The sequence below is a fragment of the Magnolia sinica genome, chromosome 15 (assembly GCF_029962835.1).
Source record: "Magnolia sinica isolate HGM2019 chromosome 15, MsV1, whole genome shotgun sequence".
Classification (NCBI taxonomy): Eukaryota; Viridiplantae; Streptophyta; class Magnoliopsida; order Magnoliales; family Magnoliaceae; genus Magnolia; species Magnolia sinica.
Window position 1 is genome coordinate 69980804 of NC_080587.1, and position 15819 is coordinate 69996622.

At 38.6% G+C, this 15819-nt stretch overlaps 1 protein-coding gene across 1 annotated transcript in view; it reads left to right on the top strand.

Annotated features, from left to right (window-relative positions):
* LOC131228042 (probable cyclic nucleotide-gated ion channel 20, chloroplastic) overlaps window positions 1-15819 on the top strand; it is a 54396-nt gene that overhangs the window by 17511 nt on the left and 21066 nt on the right. The window contains exon 7 of the mRNA XM_058223878.1: window positions 8963-9226. Coding sequence (XP_058079861.1) covers window positions 8963-9226 — 264 coding nt within the window. The remainder of the gene's footprint in view (window positions 1-8962; window positions 9227-15819) is intronic.

Below are 15819 nucleotides of genomic sequence, written 5' to 3' on the forward strand. Positions count from 1 at the left end.
ACATAGAAGTTGTGGAATCCGGCCGAGGGACTGGTTGTGGGTGGTTGCTGATGGATAGAGATGGGCAAAGACAGGATCTGGTAACGGTGACTGCGAGATCCGCCAATGGTGAATCGGGGTTATGTGTTGCATGTGTGCAGCGATGGAAGGGCTATAGATCCAGACGTTGTAGAGATGTCAAAGATGCGGTTATATTTGGTGATGCACTAAGATGGAATCGAATGGTGCAGATCTATCTATTTGATGAACGCCCACAGATCTGACAATGGTTGATGCAGGTCTAATTCGTTGGAGATTGAGACCCAACAGCTAGTGGATTCGGTAGCATAAAAGCAGATGAGCGATCGGAGATGGCGATCACATAGGTCGGAATTGTCAATGGACGGATAACAAGGCTTAAGTATCAACAATTGCGATTTGATTGGAGACAGTGATGATGGTAGCTGACAATGACAGAGAAGATGGGTTGGGCAATGTTGCAGAAGACGACCCAGATTTGACAGACTCATATCTGATGGTCCAGATTTGTCTGGTGAACACCATTGGATCCTGCAACAGAGTTTTGATGGTGTTAGATGGTTTGAGCTAGGTTCTGATGGGTCGACTTGTAGAGGGTTTCAGCAAGAAGGCATCTGAAAACAATGGCGGATGGGCTACTGATCAGAGAAGATGTTCAGATCCAACAATGGCAGATTTGATGAAAGAGATGCAGACGGAATTTGGGTGCTGCTGGTCTCCAAATCTGAAGAAGGTGGTAGCTTCTGATTTGGTATGAGAAAAGAGTTAGACAAAAAATGGGTTCAGGCCCGGAAATGACTGATGCGTTTTTGGCTGAGTGGTCGATTCCAGCCTTAGGATTGGACGTTTGCTGATGGTTTTTAGAGTGGCAGATTTGGGTTTGCAGATCTGGTTTTCGGTGGTTTGCAAGGTGAGATTGTGGAAGAAGATGAGGGTCGAAATCTACCAATGTCCTCAGGTATAGCATCAGAGATGTGGTGACGACGGGATGGTGACAGTGCTGGCTGTAGTGGCAACAGCCTCGCAAGAAGCGTGGCTACGAGTTGCAGTGATGGGCGGTGGTGGGTTTGGGGATGCTAGATTTGGTATTGCCGGCAATAGGTCTTAGCAGCGGGTTGAGGTGATAGATTTTGTCGATAGATTGCAGTGACGGGGAGATAGGTGTCATTGGCTAGGATTTTGGTTGATGTTGGACAAAATCGATGAACAGCTCTAATACCATGTTATTTTTTAGAAACTATATTTTTAAGAATTGTCGTGTATTCTTCATTAATGAGAATTACAAGAATACATATAAGAGGTGGGATGTATGTAGAGATTTGTAGAGATCTTAACCAATGTTTTCTGTATTGTTGTTGTATAATGTATTACACTCTTGAGAAACAGATACATATCGGCTATCGCACGGGATAATATCAATTGTATTGCATAATGTATCTCCGTTATTGGAAAACATGGTTCAACATTGGAAAATTGATCGAATTTTTTAATGAAACTTAAGTGATTGTTAAAAAGACACAAATACACACTTACAAATAAAAAAAATCACAAAGCCAAGTGCACATACGTATAGGGTACTAATCTCTGTGTTGTTCAACTGAACTGATGCTACTATATTCAAAGTCAATTCATCAAAATTTATAAATGTAAGAAATGTATGGAAACACAAGTATTACATTCAAAAGCAAAAGAAAAAGTAGAAAGCTAGAAATATACCTGTCGATTTGATTAAAAAAACATTTTTAATTACTTTTTTTTCCCTGAAAAACTCAAATTTCCAAGAATGTCTGGATCAGGTTATTTACATGTTTGATTTCGTGTTTGGACATTAAGATTGCAACTGATTTAGAAAAAAAATTGGGGAAATTTAGTTTTTTTTTCCAATTTTCCGAAATTTGGCTCATCTCTAGAAAATCTCGAAATCGAAGCTCCAAATTCATAAATTTTCTTGCAAAACATGAAGAATCATGGACTTCTTACTGCTTACACTTTACAATATACAAAAACGGAAAAAAAACCAAATCAAAACTAAAAAACACGCACCTTTTAGAATCCAGTCCTCAGAAGCTTTCAATCGTGATTTCAGATTTTGTGAAATTTTTAAGATTTTCCAGACAAAACAGCGCCATTTTCCTTTTATCCCTTTTGATATTGCACTTGATATTGATTTATTGCATGATACATTAAGAATTTATAAAAAAGGAGTGTGGATATATCGCAATATCCACGATATATTGCGATGTCGTGCAATATATTGCACAATACCATGAAAAATGGATGTTAAAGCTGGGTTTTGTATTGCTCAGCTGGGATAGCAAATATATCGTGGGATATATCGGTGATATCGTGTGATATTGAAAGCATTGATCTTAACAGATATTCATGTATCCATCCATATGGCTATCCATATGTATGTATAGCTTGCTGCACATGTTACAACTGTACATGCATATCCTATAACACCCAAATGCCCAGTGGCATGGAATACCATCTGTTCCACCTATATCATCATCATTATCAACACCTAAATGTGCTCTAAAATTCAAATTCGGGTTACATCAGAACAAGCATATACAATAATCCTTTTGTATGAGAATAATGCATATGCGTTGTTGGTAAAGGGAATTGAATAAGTTACTTCTTAGAAAGTATGTTTGGTATTATTTATTCATTTTTTCCATAGTAACCCATTCATTGCTGAAGAAAGAGATAGAGACAGATTGCTTAATACATAAAGAAGATCCAGCTTGCTGTTGGCTTCCAAAAGCACCTGGAGACATTTTACATCCATATGCTGGAAATATTCTAGATCACTAGTTTCTTTTCGGTCAAGCTTATCGATCATGCTAGAGAAAGCTAGTGTAACATTCCCATCTTCATCTTTAGAAACACCCCTTAGAGTGGTTAGTTTTGGGTTACCAACTGCACTAACATCAAAATTAAGCTTGAACTGTCGGACAAAATTTTCCACTTTGTTAGAGAATAGGATATACCTGGACTAGACCATGTAGATTTAGGGGCAACAATGTGAATATGTTTATTCCATTGAGAACAACGAAAATGACATACAATTTTATTTTATTTTATTTTTATTACTATTATTTATTTTCTTTTCTTTTGAACTCCTCTCTATCCCTTTTATAGCTTTCTTGTGGGGATAACTCCAAGAGAGATTTGGTGCATACCTCTTTTCTATGGCATTGTGGAGTCCCTCCCAATGCTACTACAGTTTTGGCTTGGTTGGTGGGTTGGAATAAGGTGCCTACCATCAGCAACTTGCGGAGGAGAGGAATGCCTATTAACATCTGTTCCTTTTGCATGCAGATTGAGGAATCAGTTGATTATCTGTTCGTGCATTGCCCCTTTGCGCGGAAGTTGTGGGAAAACTTTTTTGGCTGCTTTGGATGACGTTGGTGATCCTTGACTCAGTCAAGTCTTTTATCTCCTCGTGGAGTGGCGGAGGTGTGGGGAAGAAGGGCAGAGGATGCCAGAGAATGGCTCTACTTGCTGGTATTTGGGCATTATGGGGGGAATGAAATAATCATTGCTTTCGTCACATTAGTGGGGGAGTCCTGAAGGTTATCAAGAGGGCTAAGCTAGATGTTAAGGATTGGGTGTCGACCTTGAATGGAGGTGTTAATAGGGATTTTCCTTTTTGTTAATTGCTTTTCAGCAGTAATTCTTTGGGCGTTTTGCCCCTTTCACAATAAAACTGTAACCCTTTTAAAAAAAAAGAATGAAAAGAATAAATAGAAGAGGTGAGAGATCTGATCTATAGGAGATCTTAACAGATATGCATGCATCCAACTATCTGATGCATGGACATGTGATGGCCTAACCCTAGATGCACGTATAATCAGGATGACGAGATTCAAGTAAATAAATTAATCAATCAACTATTTTTTTTTTTTTTTATTTATAAATCAAAGGGTTTAGGCAAATCTTAACACAGAGATGAGATCATTTCGTCAGGATCATGCCCCTTGGCATAAAATCACATAAACAATAAAAAGGGAGGACCTAGGAATATGAGGATATCCCAGATTTAGCATAAGTCAGTCCACGGTCAAGTTTGGATTTGATTCTACTGACTATCCATCCCTCTTTTCTGTTTAAATCAAAAAGGAATGTTCAGAAGAACGAAAAGGATGAAGAAGGGAGGGTTCAAGATGAAGAAACTACGGGTCATTTGTCATCAAAAGAAAAGGAGGTGGATTTCTTACATTTTTCAGCAGCTCAAAGATCTGGGAAGAAGGAAACCTGAAACCGGGGTGGAATCCTCAACACCCAAGTGCTAATCCTGAAACCCTAATATCCTGATAGAAGAGGAAGAAAAGATACGAATTTCTATTCATTCAATGATATAAAATAAGGTTCCTCATAGTGTATATATAAGCCATGAAAAAAGTAAAAGTGCACTAAAGTCCCTGAAAACAATAAAAACAACAAAAAGACGTAAAAAAATAATGAAAATGCAATAAAGCTCCCGAAACAAGGAAAAAGTATAAAAAAAAGTCTAAAACTAAAACACCCATGCGACAGGGTGTGAAATCTGATCCATGGGCCTCTGGTTAGGGTGTGGTCATGCCACTCCTGCACTCGTAGCGCGTCAGAAAATGGGTCTGATGGACCCCGCGTGCGTCCACATCAATTCATCCGCTCCGTTACTCTGTCGGCGACATCTCCTACTCTGGTACACTTTAAAGGTGCACCACTGATGTCTCCATCAATTCTCCCGGGTAGGAAGAGTTCGCCACTAGCGAAAGTGGACTTCTATATCTCTCGAGCAAGTCGGGGTTGATACGCTGCAACTCTTATCTCTGTGATCCAAGAATTATCTGTAATGGGCATGCTCCTCCATTTGACTAGGAATTTATAGAAACTCCCGGAGCGAGTGGAAACCGCATTGGAGTCCAAAATTTCCCCTATCTCGTCTCTTTTCGGTGTAGGTGGAAGACAAGGTAAGATGGGTACAGGAAGGTTAGGTTATGGCCAAGGTCCATATATAGGGGGGGTCTGGGAAGAAACAGGGGAACTAGTAGATAGAGGTAATGGATTGTGAAAGGGAACTAGATCTTCCACATTAAATGTGGAATTGATGCCCATGGTAGCAGGGATATCAACAATATAAGCATTAGACCTCAACCTTTTCACAATTTTATGTGGGCCTATGCTACGGGCATGAAGCTTATTCACGGATTCAGGTGGAAACTGATCAGACCTAATACGAACCATGACGTCATCTCTAGGTTGAAATTCCTTAAATCTCCTGTGAGTGTCAGCATAAAGTTTATAATGTTCATTACTTGAATTAATCTTCCTCTTGATCTCACTATGCAATGCATGCATATGCTGGGCGAAGGACTCTCCTAACTTTGAAGGACACTGTGGGGTAGCCGTGGGGATCAAATCTTTGGGGGCTTGGGGTCTAAGACTTAAAACGATTTCAAATGGGCTCATTCTTGTGGACCCGTTCACTGAAGAATTATACGCGAACTCTGTTGTGGGAAGAACAATGTCCCAGGTCTTGTGGTTGTCTCCAACCAGACATCTCAACAAATTCCCTAGACTACGATTCACTACCTTTGTTTGACCATCCGATTGGAGATGATATGCTAAAGAAAACTGGAGCATCGTACCCATAAGGTGCCAGAGAGTCTTCCAAAAATAACTAGTGAACCTAGTATCTTTGTCAGACACAATGGATCTAGGTACTCTATGAAGTCGCACAACCTCCTTAAAGAATAACTTAGCAACGTGGGAGGCATCTGAGGTCTTATAAGAGGGTAGAAAATGGGTCATCTTAGAAAATTGATCAACAACCATGAGTATGGAATCGTGCTTACGAATAGTCTTGGGAAGCCTAAGCACGAAGTCCATACTAACATCTTGTCACGGGGCATGTGGAATTGGTAAATGAGTATATAAACTTGTATTTCGCTTCCTCTGCTTCGTCAGTTGACATGTCCGGCACTGCCCTACAATCTTAGTTACATCTTGCTGGAGATTAGGCTAATAGAAACGATCAGACACAAGGGCAACTATTTTATCTCAATCAAAGTGACCTGCTATCCCTCCAGCATGCAGCTTCCAAACTAGAAGATCACGGAGGGATGTGCATGGGATACAAAACTTGTCCCCTTTAAAAAGATATCCATCTGTAAGGACGAACTCCGCACTCCTTGAGGGCGGGTCACTAGACAATGGCGCATAAATGATCTCAAAATTAAGATAGTTTGAGTACTCACCCTTGAGTACTAGACAATGGCACATAAATGATCTCAAAATTAGGACAGTTTGAGTACTCACCCTTGAGTTGCTCAAAGCCTGTAACTTCAATACTCATGGACCGCAGCTTTATGATATGACGGCTAAGTGCGTCAGCAACCTTATTATCTTTTTCGGCCTTGTGCTTAAGCACAAACGTGTACTCTTGAAGAAATTGTGGCCACTTGGCATGCCTAGGGCTCAACTTCTTTTGAGAGCTCAAATATTTGAAGGCCTCATGATCAGAGAACATGGCGAATTCTTGCGGTAATAAATAATGCCGCCAATGGCGCAATGATTGCACAACCACATAAAACTCCATGTCATAAGTGGAGTAGCGTTGTTTAGCCTCGTTCAACTTCTCATTGAAAAATGCCACTTGATGTCCCTTTTTGCTTAACACTCTACTTATGACAATTCCTGACGTGTCACATTCTACCTCAAAGGCTTTGGTAAAGTTAGGTAGACGCATAACTAGCGCTTCTGTCATCTTCTTCTTAATTTCTGAGAAAGCCTATGCCACGACTTTAGTCCATTGAAACTCTCCTTTTCGTATGTAATCCGTGATGGGAGCCATAATTAAGAAAAATCCACGGATGAACTGTCGATAGAATGTAGCTAGGCCATGAAAGCACGTCGTGTATGGTACACGGCTCAGGCCAATTGGCAATGACCTTGACTTTCTCAGGGTCTGCAGACATACCCTTCATCCAAGTATTTTCTTCAGGTTCTTCATTCTCCCATCTCAGATCTTCGTCTTTTCCTAAACCCACATTTTCCTTATCAATTTACCGTCCAAACCCTAATCGACCTAAACCCATCCATCCCACTCCACACGTGTGACCGTACAGCCGCACGTGTGAATCCTTCGGGTTGGCCGTACGGCCACACCTTGCCCCTTTTGGTCTTCCATCATCCTTATACCAAAATTCCTTTTTTCCATTCTCAAAACCCTAACCCTAAACCTAAAATCCCTAATTTTCCTACTTTTCCAAATTACTCAAACCCTAATTTTTACCCTAGGTTGTATTAGGTTTTCTACTTTGAAATAGACTATACCCTATGCTAATGGGATGTCCCTACATCCATTAGATCTTAGTTTCTTTTTATTTAATGATCTTGTGTTACGATGTTAGTAACTTAGGCTATGATCATGTGTGATATTTTTTTGGTTTTCATGGGATTCGTGATGATTATGGCAATGCTTGTGTTTTTTTGTTAATTGTCTTAATTCTGCTACTCGATCTCACATGTTTTTTGGTTAATGCATCTGTCCTGTGTCAAGATGTCTTCACCTAGCCTCTAAAATGTGATTGATTAAATATTATTATTTACAAGTCGGGCATGGTGGTTGTAATGTTCCAACTTGAAGGGGTGTTGGAATGTTTCTGCGTGTATGTGAGGTTTTTGCAGCCATCCTTATATAGTGTGCTGTCTTTTTTTTTTTTTTGAAAGATGACTATATATTAATATAAAAGGAGAAAAGAGTGCTGTCTTATGTTTAGCATAGTGGTGTTTTAGTCTTTTTTCTATCCTTAGTAATAAAAGAGATTACTCGGCTGCTTTATATGACCAACAAGCTTAGACACAAATCTCTCTCTCTCTCTCTCTCTCTCTCTCTCTCTCACACACACACACACACACACACACAGCTTATTTTCTGCACAAAACACTCTCCACATGACTATTCATGTCATGGCATTATTTTATATGCTTACAAATATTAAAACCGATTGAAATCCCCATAGTAAACAGTACCACGAACATTAAGTATCAAAACAAATGACATAGTACCCCTAGTCAGGCCTGTCAACGGGTTGGGTTAAGTTCGGGTCCTATAGGACCCAGGGTTCAGGTCTTGCTACTTTCAGGTCTGTGTCTAGATCTTGGATACTTGGATTTGGGTCCAATGGGGTTGGAGCTTGGGATCTAAGTTTTGAGTTTGCTTTGGACAAATAAGAGCATTTACATGGTTGGGCCTATTGGATGGATGGTTGCGCACACGTGCGCGGTTTATTAAACCTCATTTCTTTTACTAGAATAATCAATTCATATTAAATATATATAATTTTACTATTAAAACTAACCAGACCCAACCTGACCTAGCTTTATTTGGGTCCATGTGACATGGACCCGACTTGAACTCGGATAGACCCAATTTTTAACTTGGTCCAAAAAGCGAGACCCGAACCTGACACCATTTCTTAAACCATTAAAATTGGGTCGGGTTCATCGGGTGCCCATGAGGGTCCGGTTGATAGCCCTACCCCTCGTGACTTACCCTATTAAATCCTACTAACTTATACATTTACCCATGATGGTTGGAACTTGGAACTCTTCTAATTTGTTTAAAGTTATTTGTCTTTGTGTAGCCTTTAGTCTGCAATTTATACGATGCGCTTGGAACTTTTCTATTTTGTTCGAAGTTATTTGTCTGTGTAGCATTTAGTCTTCAATTTATACTATTCACTTGGAACTCTTCTATTTTGTTCAAAGTTATTTGTCTGTGTAGCCTTTAGTCTGCAATTTATATGATAGCCTTATGCAGGTGGTTTATGTCTTCGAGAGTTATTATATGGCTCTCCCACCTTGAGTGGGATATATTTGAAATTGGCGTTTTGTAAATTTGCATTTGCAAAGATTGATATAATTTTTACTATTTACACCTTTCTTTCAGAGAGTAAATCAATGCCTGCGAGAGGCTTGTGATGCATCTCAAGTGCCATCCTGTAAACAGTTCATAGACTGTGGGCATGACAACACTGAAAAATTTGCTTCCAACCAAGACTGGCAGTCCTGGCAAAACAGCCCCAATGCTACTGATTGTTTTAATACAGATAATGGATCTTTCTCGTATGGAATTTACGTACAGGCTGTTCTCATTTCTACTGAACACAGTATTATCACAAGATACATATATTCTATGTTTTGGGGTTTCCAGGTATGCTTATGCCTTGTGCATCTGCCCTTTTTTTTTTTGGACATTTTTTATTCAGTTCTTTTGTATACAATTTGTAATTTTCACTAAAACTTAGAGAAGAAAAGAGAGAATTCCAGATTGTATTTCACTTGAATGTGTGGAGAAGTATATATTCCATGAACAATTTTTGTTTTCCTTTACCTTCTTTTACTTTCTGAGTAAATGAATATGCCGAGGAGTTCCATACTTTAACATCACAGGTAGGGTTTTGTCAGTATGAAGTGCAAAAGATTTCAAGATGTCTTAATGGTCTTAACTTGGATATCAGAAACAAATTGGCTTTCCAAGATGTATTTAAAATGTCTAATGCATATACACTTGCATTGAAAACCAATGAGATACTTAATTGGGGACTTGGGTGATGATTTGGTGCCCTACGAGCAATTTTGTTGAATCGCATATGCGACCGCATATTTGTTTTGTTTTTTTTTTTTTCGAAAAATTAAAAAAAATTGAAAAAATAGGGAAATAAGAAAAAAATTTAAAAAATATAAGAAATTAGGGGGAACTTTTCTAAGTTAATAGATAACTAATTTTACATATTTAAAATACATTTGAGTGAAATAAAATCAATTAAACAATGAATTAAACATCATGTCATCAATATTCATTGATAAAGTTAACAACTAACATTTAATACTTAACAAGTAAGAAGTAAAGTAACAACTAACAAGTAACAACAAAATGAAAAAGCTATTTATTTATTATTGATTGTAAAAAATAGAAATATAATTTACAAATTACAAGTTATACACACTAATAAAATAATACTAAATGCTATATACATTGATCTATTTGCCATTGCGGCATTTGATCACCACCATTGTCATCATTGCCGTCATCATCAGAGTCATCTCCTTCTTCCACATATACTTCTTCTTTTGTATCTTCATCATTTGTTTGTACTAATACTTCATCAACATCCAACGGTGAATGTGGATCTTCAGCTTCATTATCATTTCCTCCTTCTATCTCCTCAATCTTTTCCATGGGTTAACTGCTACCACTTGCCCCACCTTTCCTTTGCCTTCCAGTGGAAGTAGAAGTACCTTCTTCATGTGTCGATCCGAATTCGACATCTTCAACTTAGGCTCATGTCAGCCCCTCACCAGCAAAGACTGAGTCCTTCGTCTCTACGAGACACTCATTATCTGCATGCAGCTCATCTAAGTAGATAGGGTCATAAAAACCAGGATTCTTTTTCCTAGCCTAGAATCGTTCTCGCAATTTTTGATTGTATTAGATGAAGACCAAGTAGTTGAACTTCATTCATTTAAGGTAATTCCTTTTCTTGGTGTGAATTTGCATGAAAGAAAGTGTGCATTAGGCATTAAGCATAAAGCATTAGCTTAACTTACACTTACAATTATCCCAACTCCCAAGTTCCCAATTATAACATATTAATATTTTCAATTTTCCAAACTTATCGCCTTGAACATGCTCCAGTTGCACTCGTAACCGCTAGCAGAACACGTGAGTCTAAGAATCCTCATGGCCAACTTCCTTAGGGCCTTCCTATTCGGGTCCACTCCAGAGGTAGCCTAGCAGTCAGCTGAGATTTGAGAAAAACAGTTCAAGTAGAGTAGGTTAGACACTTGGACTTTGTAGCACAAATGGTAAAAAACTATTTGTACGAGAGTTGGGACAATACTACTTATTGGGTGATTTCATTTTCTGATGCCTGACGACGATATTCCTTGAGAATATGTCCTCACTCTTTGTATAGAAGTCCAATAGAGATGATATCTTGTTATGTTCTTCTCTATCTGGAATCATTCTTTCCAACACATCAATACAACCAACCATATGTATAATTTGTTCTTTTCTTAGATCGGGGGAAGCGAATAAACATGCTTGGTTAAGGATGTAGATAACCGAATACAATGGAAATGACATTTGACTGCCCCATCTTTTATTTATAATATCTATAATGACTTATAATCACGCTCCCTATAGTTAAAATGCTCCATGATCTTATTTTTCGCCCTCTCCATCGCATCATATATATAACCCATTTCTGGCTTCTCATCCTCGTCCACTTATTTCAACGCAATGACTAATGGCTCTGATGTTTTTAGCGTCTTTGCCACTTATGTAAAATTTTTTTCGAAAGGATTGTTTGTTGAACCTATTTCCCTTCAGTCTTATTTGACTAAGGCCCATTTGTAAAATCGGCCGACACTAGAAGCTTCTAAGTTCTGGTTTTTTGTTTTTGTTTTTTTATTTTTGCATTTAATCTTTGTAGTGTCAAGAAGTCTATAGCGAAACGGGTGACTGCTGGACATAGCAAGTTATCCCTAGTGTATTTTCTCATTCGATTGAGAAGAATGAAGTTTTTGTACATAAAGACTGTGATTCTTCTTGTTACTGCAATTGCTTTTATAAATAACCTACAAATATCTTCTAACATAAGATCAATATAATTGGCCGCACAAGGGGTCCAAAATAAACGACGCATCTTCTCCACAAGAGGACGACAGACAGCTACGTACGAGGCTTCGTCGTTTGTAAGTACCTGGATAACGTATTTCTCCCCTATTTCCTCACGTATAGTTTCTGGTAAATGAAATAAGTAATTTGTAGTGTGAGAATGGACCGATACATTCACAGATTTCAAGAACATTGTCCCAGTTGTACAATTCACCAGAAAGTTTATGAGAGACCTACTGGATCTATTGGTCAATCTGTTGGTCATGAGTGAACAACCATATGTTTTCCACAATTCCTTATATTCGGCTATGAATGATCGTGTATAATTAATCTCGACTTTGAGGCACTTCTCCCTCATTTCATGATATGAAAGAGGTTTAAGCCCAAGTCCAAATTGACATATTGCCTCAAACATGACTTTAAATCTTTTTCGATTTAACTACGCTGAAAGCAATGCCGATTTGGTAAAACAACTTTGCGATATATTGTGTAGTGGTATTCCTATATTTTTGTTTATACCGATTTTCTAAAGTTGTTTGACCCAACCCTTTGGTTGACTATATCCTCGGGGTGTGGTCTACACCATCTATCTATGGGCCCATGCCCACAAGCTCTTTTTGAGGCCGGTGGTGGTCTAGACCGGTCTGTCAACGTAAGGGGGTAGGGTTAGTTTCATCTATATCAATTACATTTAAATCCTTATACGCATCTTGTCCCACATATTCCTCTTGATGTAAGACACTATCACATGTCTTTCTCGATTGTTTATCCATGTACTCCATGATCTCCCTTCGGATTTCTGGAGTAATTTTATCGCATGCTTTTGCATTTGACCCCACTAAATATGCAAGGTATTGCTTGTGGCACACAATGCCACCATAACTTGCATACCCATATAACTCACATACGATGTGAGTCGTATCCGTAACACTACTATAGTGCCCATACTTCCAACCCAAGTTATTCGACTTTAATTTCAAAGAGGAAGATTGGGAAGATGACATGGTGTATTGATTCTTCATGTAATAACTTGTAAGTTGTAAAAACTAAAAACTAGAGACTAAACTAAAGGCTCAAAACTAGAGAGAGAGAGAGAGAGAGAGAGAGAGAGAGAGAGAGAGAGAGAGAGAGAGATTCTTATCTTGAATGTTGTAGTTGTAGACTTGTAGTCTTGTACTCTTGTTGCTCTTGTAGAATGTAGATTCTTGCCTTCTTTGAACTCTTGCTTGCTTCTTGAAAGTTGAATATTATCTTCTTGTAAGTTGTAACAAACTAAAAATAAAAAATGTCTCGAGTCTCTTGACTCAAGAATATAGAGAAAGAGAGATAGAAAGAGAAATGTAGAAATGACAAATGAGTGAATGGCAAATGAGATGAAAGTAGATTGTACTTGTACCTACTTTGTAGCAAATGACAAATGAGAATGATGAATGAATGTAGGTCGTAGAATAGAAATGAGAATCTAGAGATTAAATAGAATAAGAGATATAGAAATGAGAAGTGAGAATAAAGATTAATGAATGACTAAAGAGAGAAACGAGAATGAATGAATGTAGTTATGTAGATTGTAGAAATGAGAATCTAGGGATTATAGAGATATAGAAATGAAATGAGAATGAATGAATGTAGAATTATAGATTATTGAGAATCCAAATCTAGAGATTAAAAAATGTAGAATGTAGAGAAAGGGAGAATGTATGAATGAATGTTATGTAACTAGAGAATGAACATAATAAATAAGAGAAATGTAGAAAATGAAATGAATGAGAAATATGAGATAGATGTAGAAAATGAAATGAGAGACTTGACTTGGAATTTGATGTATTCTTGCTTCTACTTTCTTGAATCTTGATCGAAACTTGAAAGAAGCTGTAGCTTGGGCCTTGGCCACTTGGAACTTTAGAGTTGAAAGATGGAGATGTGATTATGTAAGAGAGAATGAGAGATTTGAGACTTTGAGAGAGAGAGAGAGAGAGAGAGAGAGAGAGAGAGAGAGAGTGAATGTAGAATGTAGATAAGGGGTATGAATGCCTTTTTATAGCCAAAAAGGTTGGATTTTGAAAATAAATAAATAAAATAAAGTCCCAATGGTCAAATTTCTGACTGTTGGGCCAATATGCTGCATATGCTGTATGCGATCGCATATTGTCACATACTTGACATATGCGATCGCATATGTGCAGGGATCGCATATGCCACAGTCGCATATGCGATTTCCCCTCCATTGTGCGCACATGCAGTCACATAGTAAAACACTACCTACGAGAGTTGTCATCAACGGGGTAGCATGTTAACTTCCCACGTAAGGCAACCACAAGGCCTTGCATAGGCCGATGATCAATGAGCCAATGTTCAACAATGAAGCTAAGCCCCAACTCAGGGGAGGTAGTTATGGAGGTAGGTTAATGCACCCAAGATGGGAAAAAGCAACACTCCTTCCATGTATTTTAAGTGTGGGCAACCGGGACATCATTCTTTTCACTGTCCTGAACATCAATTCACAATTAAATTAAATTTGGCTGAGGAAGGAGGTTATGTTTAAGGCACTCCCGACTAGATGAAATGAAAGTCGATTTGGACACAATATGAACAACATGCATATGAGGATGAGATGCATGTTGGAGAAAATGTAGCAGATGTGTATGGTGATAGGGGAGAATTGTTAGTTATTCAATGGACTATGCTATCAATGCCTCTGGTGGTTGATGAAGGGTGATGGTTGCGACATAATATCTTTGCATGACTTGTACTTTTAGTGGGAAGATACACACAATTTTGGCAGATGAGGGGAGCAGTGAGAATGGTCTCATAAGATATGGTGGATAAATTAAAATTCAATGAACATGAGCATCTGCAACCATATTAGATTTGTTAGCTTAAGAAAGTGGGAGAAGTTTATGTTAACTCCATGTGCTTAGTTTCGTTCTTTGTTGGATCAGTACAAGGATAAAGTGTGGTGTGACGTGGTCTTCATGGATGCATGTCACATTTTGTTAGGGAGATTGTGGTTGTGGGACCAAGATATGGTGCATTTGACTTGGTCCAACACCAATTCTTTGTTAAGGATGGTGTTAATATCACATTGCATCTTCCAACACCCAAATTTTATAAAGAGGGTAAAAAATCACTTAGTGTGTAGAAGTTTAAAGAGGAAGCAAGGAGACTAGCATCATTTATGTCTTAGTTGCTAAAGAAGACATGAAGCAGTTAGATGTTCTGCCTCTTGTACAAGAGCTCTGTCGTGAATATGAAGACTTGGTGCCCGAAGAACTCCCAGTTGGACTTCCTTCTATGAGGAGCATTCAACACCACATTGATTTAGTGTGGGGTTTGAGTTTATGGAATCTTGCACACCACTGGACGAGTCCTACTGAACATACCAAACTTCATTGACAGGTTACTAAGATGCTACAAAAAGGTTTAATTTCGGAAAGCATGTCACGATGTGTTGTTCCTGCATTATTAACTCTTAAGAAAGATGGATATTGGAGGATATGCATGGATAGTCGTGCGATCGACCAGATTACTATCACATATTGGTTTCCCATCAAGTACCGGGTCCTTACTCATGCATTATTAACTCTTAAGAAAGATGGATATTGGAGGATGTGCATGGACATTCGTGTAATCGACCGGATTACTATCAAGCGTTGGGTCCTGACTCATGCCTCGGTGGTAGACTCACAAGAGTTTCAACACGGGGTCATGGGTTCGAGTACCCATTGTGGTGAAATTCCACTATGTGGTGTCGGTGCGTTGGTGTGTGGAGGTGTGAGTGTGTGTATAAAAAAGGTACTGGTTTCCTATTCCTCACTTGGATGATATGCTGGACATATTGCATGGGGCAAAGGGCTTTTCAAAGATTGACCGAGGAGCTGATATCGTTAGATACATATTGAGCATGGAGACTACTGGAAGACGGCATTTAAGACTCGAGATGGGTTGTACGAGTGGCTCGTCATCCTATTCGGCCTTTCAAATGTGCCGAGCACTTTCATGTGGCTGAGGACAAAGGTTCTCTGCCCCTTAGTTGTCTACTTTGATGATGTTCTTGTTTTTAGTCTTGATTCATCTGTTCATCTTGATCATTTATGACAAATATTGGATGTACTATGAAGGGAGTC